Source organism: Barbus barbus, assembly GCF_936440315.1.
Source record: "Barbus barbus genome assembly, chromosome: 32".
Lineage (NCBI taxonomy): Eukaryota > Metazoa > Chordata > Actinopteri > Cypriniformes > Cyprinidae > Barbus > Barbus barbus.
This window is the reverse complement of record NC_136760.1, coordinates 7,350,796-7,363,235: the sequence shown is the minus strand read 5'-3', so window position 1 is coordinate 7,363,235 and position 12,440 is coordinate 7,350,796. Positions and strand designations below refer to the sequence as shown.

At 40.3% G+C, this 12,440-nt stretch overlaps 1 protein-coding gene across 1 annotated transcript in view; it reads left to right on the top strand.

Annotated features, from left to right (window-relative positions):
- LOC306851921 (transformation/transcription domain-associated protein-like) overlaps window positions 1-10,676 on the top strand; it is a gene marked incomplete at its 5' end in the record, with an annotated part of 106,299 nt that extends 95,623 nt beyond the window's left edge. Inside the window, 6 exons of the mRNA XM_079388431.1 lie at window positions 3,103-3,328; window positions 5,011-5,228; window positions 6,306-6,490; window positions 7,001-7,204; window positions 9,130-9,324; window positions 9,425-10,676. Of these exons, the coding sequence (XP_079244557.1) occupies window positions 3,103-3,328; window positions 5,011-5,228; window positions 6,306-6,490; window positions 7,001-7,204; window positions 9,130-9,324; window positions 9,425-9,709 (1,313 nt within the window). The 3' untranslated portion in view covers window positions 9,710-10,676. The remainder of the gene's footprint in view (window positions 1-3,102; window positions 3,329-5,010; window positions 5,229-6,305; window positions 6,491-7,000; window positions 7,205-9,129; window positions 9,325-9,424) is intronic.
- Window positions 10,677-12,440: the final 1,764 nt, after the last annotated feature.

The window sequence follows — 12,440 nt, the reverse complement described above, 5'->3', positions numbered from 1 at the left end:
GCTGTCTCTGGGCAGTGAAGCATGGCCATCGCGCCCTGAGCCTTCTCTGCCCGTCTGACATACTGTGCTACTGTGAATGAGTTTTGGAGGGGAACTAGCAAAGCCCGCTTTGTTCCCTGTATCCTCCTTTCCCCTTCCTTAGGGGTTTCTCCTCAACAAGCTCTCCATTCCAACACACATGTCCAAACAAACACATACTCCAGCACCATTTGTCAAGAATCCTTTAATCCAGTCACAATCAAGCCATGAGCAAATGTTATTGTTTATCAAATGTGACCTGCCCAAATACTTTTTTTTTTAATGCTCTCTATAGATTATTTGACCACATTAAGATTAATTTAAAAGCACAATATGCAAGTTTTCACCACTAGAGGTTTTTCAAAATAGTAGCAAAGTCGAAGCTTGATGACACTATGAAGGAGGATGTTTACAGATGAGGTAATGAATAAATTTTTTATTGCCTGTACCTTTCACAGTTATTCAAATAGTGAATAAATTATACAGAGAAAGCAAGCAATGAACATTTACATTGTCAAAGAACATTAAGACTGACTTCAGTCTAGCACGAGTTTAAGCTCCCTCAAAAAAACTCCCTTTATAATCAGTAAAGCTGTCTATACACGGTTTGATGAATGAATCTCTTACAACATACATACATCTGCACTTTGTTTATGATGAGAGAATTCGCATGAGAGCTTAATTCAGTCAGCAAGTGTGTGCAGTGAACAAAAAACTCATCTGAACACCTCTGATTGGCCATTGCATTCATAAGCTCAACAGACTCGTGTGTGATTGGTTATAATGCACAACACTGTTAAAACGCGTAAAAAAAAATCATGGAGCAACATTGAGCAGATCCAAGTATAATGTTGCGGTCAACACATTTCATTTTCATTTTAATCGCGACAGCCGTAATGGATTTAGTTTACCTGTACAGCAGTATTTATGTCTGTGTGTTGCCATAATTTCTACAAGCGTAAAGTGAGGATAGTGCGGATATAACGTCATTGATCGGCAACAATGACCAGGGACAAGCCATTATTTAAAATGGGAATTTCTCTGGATTTACAAATCCTTGGGAACTTTTGGAATAACGAAAGTACACAACTGCATGAAATCACACTGTGCAAGCAGTCCCATCCACAAGATGGGATTCGAACTCGGGACGCCCGCAGCGCAACAGCATTACATGTCAGCGCGCTGCCTATAGGGCTATCGGCTCTGACATGGGACACCAACATTGACCTGATGCCTCATTCTATTTCCGATGTACTCCATGTTTGTGCTACTTCCAACAACTGTACAAATGGATGTACGCATTCAGCTGTTGCAGCGCAACGTGATGTGACAGTGAAAGCTGAGACTTTATAATATAAGTAAAACAAACTCAACTTTTTTTTTTCATTATTTTGTATTTATGTAGCTTCATATGAGAGTCTTTGCCATTTTTGATTCAAATCACTGAAGTCATAATGCCATTTTCAGATTTTTTTAAAATATTCTTTTAGGTATTTCAAAAAAAAAAAGTTAGACAAATTTGCTTAAATTGTCTACATTTTTTTGTTTGTGTGGAATACAGTACTGGGAAATAATACTAGTAATAGTTCAGCGAGAATAGTACTAGTGGTGTTAATATTTCTGAAATGTGTTTTAGCATTGCAGGGTTATGCTGTTCTCAAGCGTTGCTGTCTGCATTGATCTAAAGCGGGAGCGTGTCTGCAGGGCCGTGGCTGTTTCAGGGCTCCTGTTGTGCTGTACACTGTGCTCACTCAGGCATTTCAGTGATGGAATTTAAAGTAGACAATTCACCGGAGACTGCTGCACAGTGAGCGGCGCAGGCAGACGGCCAATGGGGGGTATTTTTAGCGTTTGGTCACATCCACCGCCCAAGCATTATTAGGTGCAGAAAACTTCCGCCTTCGGTGTATCTCATTCACAGGTCAGAGAGCAAAGACTTTGTTTTCCACAGCAGCGGGGAGCTCAAATCCCTCTAGAGTTGAGCTGATCCTAGGTTAGTGAGACAGCTGAAACTGAGCGCACCGTACTACCCATCCATATTTGAACCGACAAAGGTGTTACATTTATCAGAGAAGAACCGTGTTGCCCGGGAGGCACCGTTATCTGAAAAACCCCTCGCTTCGGGGCACCGCCGCTACAGGGGATTGTCTGTTAATTTTTTCTAAATTGATTGCACCAAGTCGACCGCTGTGCGTAGCCATACTTTTCAAATCAAATCTCTTTTTTAATACTCACTGGTCATTAAACACCTAAACAGTCTTAAAGTCTTTCAGAAAGAGTCGGATTGGCTGAGATTAGAGCGTGACTGATTTCAGAAGACATCGTCTAATTCGGGGCGTGGAAATGGGTGGGAGCTGCGTTGCTCATGGCAGTTCACTGCTAATCAAAATGTCATACGGGACATTGAAGATATTGTTAGTGTCATGCAAGCAGCGAGAGTTCCTTAAATGGCCTTTCATTATGTGTGGCAGTCATATTTCACTGACCTTGACATGAGTGGCAGCTCATTGCAAGATGCTTTTGAATCAAAGCATCTTCTGCCAAAGCCTTAATTATACGAAGAGATTTTTTCTCGAGGGTGGTTTTCCTCTCAAATGTATAAAATTAAATGCCAAGTCGTTTCTGTATCTGCGGCATGTGGTATTATTAATGTAGCACAATGAAAGTGGAGCAGCTTTTAGCCTATTTGATAAAGACGTTCTGGCCTGGAGGTTGTCTCTAAAATTGGGAACGTGTCTTGCATTCCGACTATACCTTTTGTGTCTGCTCTCTAATTTAATGTGCAATATCATTTAGAAGTTGCATTCAGCAGTTAATCCTTTTTTCCCTCCTTATGAACCTTGATGTTATCAACACCTTCACGTCGCAAGGGAGACCTGGGAGGAAGTGCACCACTTCTGTTTCCGTGATCCAAAGACAACGTCTCCTCTGTCTTTTTCACACTATCTCTGCCAGTTTTACGCCACGTCTACCTCTTTCACACATCCGGAGTCTTTTCCACCTGTTCTTTTGCAGTATTTTTTTTTCTCAGCTACCTGCCTGTTCCTCTGGTTTACCTTGCCCTGACACTCTTTCCGTTTGCAGATTTTGACTTCAGCGTTCCCGGCTCCATGAAGCTGCACAATCTCATTTCAAAGCTGAAGAAGTGGATCAAGATTCTGGAAGCCAAGACGAAGCAACTGCCGAAGTTCTTCCTGATTGAGGAGAAATGCCGTTTCCTTAGCAACTTCTCGGCCCAGACTGCTGAAGTTGAGATCCCAGGAGAATTTCTCATGCCTAAGCCCACGCACTATTACATCAAGATTGCCAGGTAACAATCAATACACACTAGGGATGGAGTTGCTCTGGTCAATCGACTAGTCGATCTGTCTTACGGAAGTCATGAATAATTAAGTTTTGGTTATGCTTGACATATTTTGCTAAAATATCAAAACAAAGTAAAAAAATTAAAGGGGTTTTTTAATTTTTTAAGGTTAGTGTGTAATGTTGCTGTTTGAGCATAAACAATTACCTGCAAATTTGCGGCGCTGAAAGTTCAATGCAAATGTCTTTTAAAATTCTGGCAGTTTAATGCCTACAAAAACGGCTTGTAGTGACTACAATGAGCTACTTCCCGGGTTTGTTACGTCACAAACCCAGATAAACCCTGCCCCTGGGACCATGCAACAAAGGGGGCGAAGCCATATTGTGCTGCTTTAGAGACGAGGAAGAGAAAACTAGAGGTGCACGAAAAAATCTATTCATATATGAATCGCGATTCTGTCTTCTAATGATTCTAATGGATTCTTAAGTTTCAAAATCAATGTCCTAAAGCAGCGGTTCCTGTTCCTTGCGTCGCTCTGCACACGCTCACTCTCACTCTCTCTCTCACTCTCACTCTCTCACTCTCTCACTCTCTCTCTCTCTCTCTCTCTCTCTCTCTCTCTCTCTCACTCAGCTCCAACAATGAACTGCTCCAATTATACACTTATTTTCACATAGCTATGAGAAGTGTTATACATGGACGTGCGTGCGGTTGCCGTACTGTATTAAAGCTTCAATCAGGATAAAACTGTATATTAAAAGCTAAAATAAGCAGTAGCATTTACAAATAACAGCGTATCTAAAAGTATGAGACAACAACAACAAAAAAGCATATCATTAAGAGCTGTGCTTGCACAGGTTCTGTGCTATCCTCGTCAGTAATATCCTCTGGGTCTCAATCGGGCTCAAATTGATAAGCGATATTGACGACGCCATTGTTTACAATACAACCAGAGCACATGCCGCTGAGCTGAGGGGCAGGATGTTTAGACGTGCACTATAGGCAGTTTAGCCAATCACAACACACTGGACAAGCTAACCAATCTGAGCCCATTGCGTATTTCTGAGGGGATGGGCTTCATAAAAGCAGGAAATGATCAGCACGTTTATAGGACAGAGCAGTGTGGAATACAGATAAATTATGTAAAAAATATCCTTTTTTTTTTTTGACTGCACCCCATAAACACAGTCAAGCCTAGAAAAAAAACCCAGTCAACCACCCCTTTAATTCAGTAAAATTAGTCATCCTTACTAATCATCTAGTCATTCGACAACTGAATAGTTGCTTCGTTTTAAGGAAGTCATGAATAATTTGTTTAATTTGATCAGTTTTATCTGACACATTTTGCCAAAATATAGCAAACTCTAAAAAAAAAAAAAAAATTGATTACTTAATTTTATCAGCCAAAATCAAAACTAATTTTATTATTGAGGCTTTCCTTAAAACAAATTACTTAAGTCATTCAGGCAGCCCACAGCTCAATCTTAAATATGTAGCTTCATGTCCCTAACACATACACTTGAACACAGTTCGTTTTTGATTGAACACTTTTTTTTTTCTTCTTCTTTTTTATTCTCCCCTTGGAGTTCTAAGCTAGACTCCAGCTGAGACCTTAATTCTCAGTGATTACTTCATCACTTCATCACCCATTATTCTCTCTCTCACCCCTTCTTACTCTACCTCCTAAGGTTCATGCCCAGGGTGGAGATTGTTCAAAAGCACAACACAGCTGCTCGACGCCTCTACATCCGCGGGCACAATGGCAAGATCTATCCGTACTTGGTGATGAATGACGCATGTCTGACGGAGTCCCGCAGAGAGGAGCGTGTTTTGCAACTCTTGCGGCTACTCAACCCCTGCCTGGAGAAGAGGAAAGAGACCACCAAGAGACACCTCTTTTTCACAGGTACTGCAGCAACCCAAGATCACACAGAAACATTCACGTCCCCCAGAAATAGCACTGACCACATCTATTTATGTCAGTCTTGGACAAGACCTTCCATTTTCATGACCAATACATTTTCAAGTCTATTTCTAAAAAAGTAAAATCATATTAAATTATTTGTAAAACATTATAAAGAATAAAATATAAATACATTTATATATATTAAAAAAAATGAAATTTAGAATAAAGTCTTTCCCTTCTCTAGTTAAGTCTATTTTGAATTGCGGCATGCATGTGTTCCGAGCTGCCCCATTTGAATGCTATCCATTTGCTCTGAGTGCTTGATTCAATGGCCTAGTTGCTCTCAGACAGATTGGGGGAGATGAAGACAATAGAGGAGAAGAAAAAGAGGCAAGATTGAGGTGAAAAGTACCAGAAACGTAGTGTAGTGGTAACAGAAGAAGAAAGAGAGGAGACTGGAGCAGAATGAATAAAAATGAGGTTGCTCTTCTCCCTGTGGAGACTGAGGGAGGAAGATCTTTCTTGTGATAGACGCATTAAAGATGAAACCCTCTCAGTTCAGAGGTCAAGGGTGCCACATTTTAGCTTTCGCTGAAATATTTTTTTATTATTTTTTTTAACTACAAAGAAAAGAGGTTGATTTTATGCCACAGTGCAATTAATAATCATTTAAGTAACATTAGGGATGTTTGTGTGCGTATTCTATTTTTATCATTCATTAATACCTTTCACTGAAGTTATTAATTAGATGTGTACGAGAGGCTCCCAGTGGTCGTGTGACATGCTTTTCTTTTTACTCCCTCACAGGTGTTTTTGGGGCCTCTCTCTGTTAATGTGTCTTGTTTAAAAACAACTCTGTAAATAAAATGATTGTATGAACAAGGATAAAAATGTTTAGAAGCATTTTAGGAGATGAGGTCGTATTTCAGTTTAACAGACCTTTATCAAAGCCAAATAGAATATAAAAGATGCTTTTCAAAGAGATTTATCAGAATACCAGCTGAAAATAGCCAGTGGGATTTGAATTGCTTTATATACCAGTAGAGTACATCCTCTTTAAATCTGTTCTCCTCTCAGTCCCAAGGGTGGTGGCGGTGTCTCCTCATATGCGGTTAGTGGAGGACAATCCGTCGTCTCTGTCTCTGGTGGAAATCTACAAGCAGCGTTGTGCTAAGAAGGGCATTGAGCATGACAACCCTATTTCCCGCTATTATGACCGACTTGCGACTGTTCAGGCTAGAGGAACCCAAGCCAGCCACCAGGTATGCTGAAGATAATATGAAGTGAAGTGACATACTGACAAGTATGGTGACCCATACTCGGAATTCGTGCTCTGCATTTAACCCATCCACGTGCACACACACACACACAGCAGTGAACACACACACACCGTGAACACACACCCGGAGCAGTGGGCAGCCATTTATGCTGCGGCGCCCGGGGAGCAGTTGGGGGTTTGGTGCCTTGCTCAAGGGCACCTCAGTCGTGGTATTGAGGGTGGAGAGAGCGCTGGACATTCACTCCCCCCACCTACAATCCCTGCCGGCCCGAGACTCGAACCCGCAACCTTTGGATTACGAGTCCGACTCTCTAACCATTAGGCCACGACTTCCCCAATGAGAAAGCATATCAATAAAAATGCATTTTACATAAATTAAATCTCATGAAATGTATGTACGTATGCATGTAAAAAAAGTGTATATCCATTTTTTTTTATTTTTTTTTTTTTTTTTCATTTCAATTATAATATATATTTTTGTCCATGTTTTAAGGTCCTGCGAGACATTCTGAAGGAGGTCCAGGGCAACATGGTTCCTTGTAGCATGTTGAAGGAGTGGGCGCTGCACACCTTCCCCAACGCCACAGACTACTGGACCTTCCGCAAAATGTTCACCATCCAGCTTGCTCTAATCGGCCTCGCTGAGTTCATGCTGCACCTTAACCGTCTCAACCCAGAGATGCTGCAGATCGCACAGGTACCTGAATGACTTGACGTCATGGAACTAATATCGTACCTGATACTAGCCCTCTTTCATCAAATATACATGTATCCAAGTTATCACACATTTCAGTTTTTTATGGCCACTCTCCAGCTGTCTTTATGATTCTTTGTCCTCTGGTACAGTATCGGGTGAGTGCAGGTCTATTTTATTAGAAATGATTGTCAAACAAGTAACTCGTCCTGTGATTCTAATCTGCAGTTTTCTGACAGTCAGAGGAATGGGCGGCTAAGTGGGTATAGTAAGCCCCCTTGCTGCCGGTTCCACTCTACAGGCACTAGGAGATTACCACGGCAGGCAGAGCAGACAAGCAGATATGTGCTGTCTTCGTCTCTCTCTCTCTCTCAATAACACACTCAACAAACCATCATGCATTTCCCTGGTGTATCACTTCCAGTCCGTTTGACTTCAGATATCGAGTTTGGTCCTGTGTAGGCTCTAAATATTGAGCTTGAATCGTGTTTTAACACCGTTATTGTGCTCGGAGGAGCTTAACAATACTTGAGTGACATTTCATCATTATTAAACTAATAAAAATCTTGTACACTAGAAATTAGGGGTGTAACAGTACACGTATTCGTAAAAAATTTTCAGTACAGGTCTTACAGGTTGGTACGCATGTAAGAACAAATACAGCGTTGTTTTAACCACTGCATGACTGAAACTACTTTGGAAACTTCCAGTTTTATATTGTTACTTTTGATAAGAAACAACGTCTCATCTTAAATTATGAGAGCAATCAATTCTTCTTCTTTACTACTAGTTTTAATGCAAAATACACATACAGTAAATGAACATCTCATGCCTAATGTAATTGCTCAATCTGTGTTTCAAAGACATCAAAACAAAATGTCATGTAGCATTTCACTTACCTCAGACCATCGGTGTTCACAGCTCGTCAGTTCGCTAGAGAAATTAAGTATTATTTTGAAATATTAGACTATATACTCATTATATTTTACTTGTTTCATAAGTTTTTTTTTTAAACATACATTAAATAACTAGGATATCACTAACACAGTGGTTATGATAGCCACTGTGTAAATGAATATATTTCAACAACAAATAGAAATTGTATAATTTAGAAGTTAATTTAAAAACTGCATTGTGAAATTTACATGTTTGCATACAATTTTTTTTTTTTTTTTAAAGTTCAGTGTTATGTTTAAAAATAAATAGTAATTAAATTTAAGTTCAGGCTCTGTTGTTAATAGTAACCTATACTGATGTAAAAGGGCAATATAGTTTAGAGCGTAAGCTCTTTTTTTTTTTATCCCTAAGAAAATTTGAATTATAATTGAATTTATTTCAAGAAAGAGCAATTTGCTCAGTAAATCACTATTTCATAAAAAAAAAAAAAGTTTTTTCCTCATGCTGTACCGAAACCATACTGAACCGTGAAGTCAAAACCAAGGTACATGCCAAACCATCATGTTTGTGTACCGTTACACCCCTACTGGAAATGGTAATCTTGAAAACATTATTGTTATTTAAAATACTTCATTGTTAAAAAACGACACTCAACATCAAGGGCATCAGAAGACAAATTGAGGATTATATTTGTTCATATGCTGAAATGCTGACACAGACCACAGTGAGTGTAGGATCAATCCTCACATTTTTGTGGTCGGATGTCTACAACGCTATCCAGTTTTCCCAGAGTGCTATAGATTAGCTGTTGTCTGATGTTGGTCCCACTTGAGTCCCACATGAGCAAACAGGCTCCTTTCCTAAATTTGATTTTGCTTTGTTTCTCTGAATGGAAACTAACAACTTGGCACCACATGATACTCCCTCTCTCAAAGTTTGACATGTCTGCATACTGTAGTTTCTGGATGACAAGGTCAGATTTTCAAAGTTGAATTAGTTAACACCATCCTGATGTGTTGTTTCCCCAACAGGACACTGGAAAACTCAATGTATCGTACTTCCGCTTTGATATTAATGATGCCACTGGTGATTTGGATGCCAACCGGCCCGTCCCGTTCAGGCTGACGCCCAACATCTCAGAGTTCCTGACCACAATCGGCGTATCCGGACCCCTCACGGCTTCCATGATAGCAGTAGCACGCTGCTTTGCTCAGCCTAACTTCAAGGTACGCTTTATGAGGAACAAGAATAATGAAAAATTAGACTCTGCACTTTCAGTCTCCAGGGCTCTTGACCCACTCTAAATCTGTGTCTCCTCTCAATCAGGTCGATGGCATCTTGAAAGCAGTTCTTAGGGATGAGATCATCGCTTGGCATAAGAAGACACAAGAGGACACGTCCATGCCTCTGTCCCCAGCTGGACAACCTGAGAACATGGACAGCCAACAGCTGGTGTCCCTGGTCCAAAAAGCTGTGACCGCCATCATGACCCGCCTCCACAACTTGGCTCAGTTCGAGGGTGGTGAGAGTAAAGTAAACACGCTAGTGGCAGCTGCCAACAGCTTGGACAACCTGTGCCGCATGGACCCTGCTTGGCACCCTTGGTTGTAGACAGGCATGTAAAGAAACAAACTTTGGCAGATCACTGAGAAATACAATACTGTGAAACGAATGTCAGAGTTGATGAATTTGTCCCATGAGTTTAAAAAACATCATGTTGAGTTAACAATTGGAAGGGGTTATATAATAATACACAAACTGTAATTTAAAAAAAGAAAAGGATAATACGTAAGATCTTTAGTATTCACTGTTATTCACATGTAAGAGATACATGCAGCAATTAAAAGCAGCTTTGTTTGTTTGGAGAGGGACTATTGTTAAACTGATGAGCTTGTGTTTGCTAAAGTGTGACGATACAAGACCGCCTTTAAGAAAATACGGTTTCCGCAGCCTCTTTTGGCTCCACACTGGAAGAGGGCGCAGCAGCTATCCCAGCAGATTTTATGCAACTCCCATCAAGCTCTCCTTTTACGCCTCCGCCATTCTCTCTGACTGACGGCAGCCTTTTAAATTTAGTAATCTAATTTACATGAATCAACACTCAGCAATGTTCAGCATGTTGTTACGTGTTAGTATGTCATAATTTAAAGTTATATGTGGGCATTTTATTTTTACGTTTGTACATCATGTAAAAATGACATTGCATCCCTTAATTGCTGTGTACTTTTCTACAGGTTTGTGCAATTTAAAGCCGTCTTGCGTTACTGTCAACCATAGATTTTTATTTATTTTTTTGCAAAATACTCTGGAAAGGCAAAGAGCTGTGAGCCTTAAGACAGGGGTAGCTCTATATTTAGCTCATTTTTAGTTAATCATAGCACATAAAGTTGTTACAGCTCAGTTTTTCAACTTTGCCTTTTTAGGAGTGTCCCAAAGCGTTTGTATCTCACTGATACAACTAAAAGCATTTTTGTATACATTCCCCTCTTTTGTAAAGGTACAGAGTATTGTGCCAACCTATGGATCGTTACCTCTGCAATGTAAATATGCATTTTGTTTGAATAAAATGCTCTTTTTCAAGAAAAAAAAGTGCTGTTGTGTTTTCATAAGTATGGTAGCCCTGCATGGTTAAATGTGACGTGTCTCTTTGTGGGTGGTTGATTGAAGAACTCTAAACCTTGTCTCTTGCTGATTGTCTGAAGTACAAGAGAGGACCTGCCATGGAGCCGTTTGGGCAGGTCAGATCTCAGTCTGCTTTTCCTTCTTTATTACACCCTGTCAGTGTATCTCACCGAGCGCCGTCTTGTCTGAGTTACACATGCTGTCAGCGCTGACTTCAATCCCATAAACCATCGCTTCACCCTGTATGCTTGCACAGCGCAGGTGCTTATCCTCCTTTCTCTGATCTATCTCCAGCCCCTTTCTAAAATCAGTCAGGGACCGTACGCTCCCACCTTTGTCCTCCTTTTGCGAACCTTTGCCACCAAACAGTCCTGGGGGCTGATATACAACTGCACTGTCTGAACATGAAAGAGCTGCGATATTTAACGCTGAATGTGAGAGATGTGTCAGGTTCTTGCTGTGGCTCGGAAGCCCCCGCCCCCTGCCGCATTGCCCATTGATGTCTAGACTGATAGCAGGAGGATGTGGGCAAACTGATTGATAGAGACCCTCGGGGAGAGCTGTGATTGGCAGACACATGGAGGACAAACAAACCAACGTTTCTTCTACCAGCACATTGATGGAGAGAAGCAAATCTTCACGATTTTAACATTCACGTTGATAATACAAATGATGCGTTAGGACTTGCGTTTACTGACCTAATAAACTATTTTGGAGTCAAGCAAAACGTCACCGGGCCCACTCATCGTTTTAATCATACGCTAGATTTAATTATATCGCATGGAATTGATCTTACGGATATAGATATCGTACCTCAAATTGATGATGTTACTGATCATTTCCTTGTATCGTGCATGCTGCGTATTACTGATATTAATTATATGGCTCCGCGTTATCGTCCGGGCAGAACTATTGTTCCAGCCACCAAAGACAGATTCACAAATAACCTGCCTGATTTATCTCAATTGCTCTGTGTACCCATAAATACACATGAACTAGACGAAATGACTAGCAACATGGGCATTATCTTCTCTAATACATTAGCAGCTGTTGCCCCCCTCAAATTGAAAAAGGTTCGAGAAAAACGTACTGCGCCATGGTACACCAGTTATACCCATTCTCTCAAGAAAGAAACTCGTAATCTTGAGCGCAAATGGAGAAAAACTAACTTGGAAGTTTTTAGAATTGCGTGGAAAAACAGTATGTCCAGCTATAGACAGGCTCTAAAAGCTGCCAGGGCAGAGCATATCCGCAAACTCATAGATAATAACCAAAACAATCCAAGGTTCTTATTTAGCACAGTGGCTAGATTAACAAATAAACACACGCCACCCGATCTAAATATTCCCTCACAGTTTAATAGTAATGACTTTATGAATTTCTTTACTCATAAAATAGATAACATCAGAAATACAATATCAAATGTAGATTCTACTGTGTCTAGTATTTCAGCTTCATTCATCGCACTCAAAGAAAAGCTAAATAAACTTATCAGTGCATCTAAACCAACAACATGTTTATTAGATCCTGTACCCACTAAACTACTGAAAGAGTTGTTACCTGTAGCAGAAGAACCGCTTCTTAATATTATTAACTCATCGTTATCTTTAGGTCACGTCCCAAAACCATTCAAGCTGGCGGTTATTAAGCCTCATATTAAGAAACCACAACTAGATTCTAATGAACTGTTAAATTACAGACCCATTTCAAATCTTCCGTT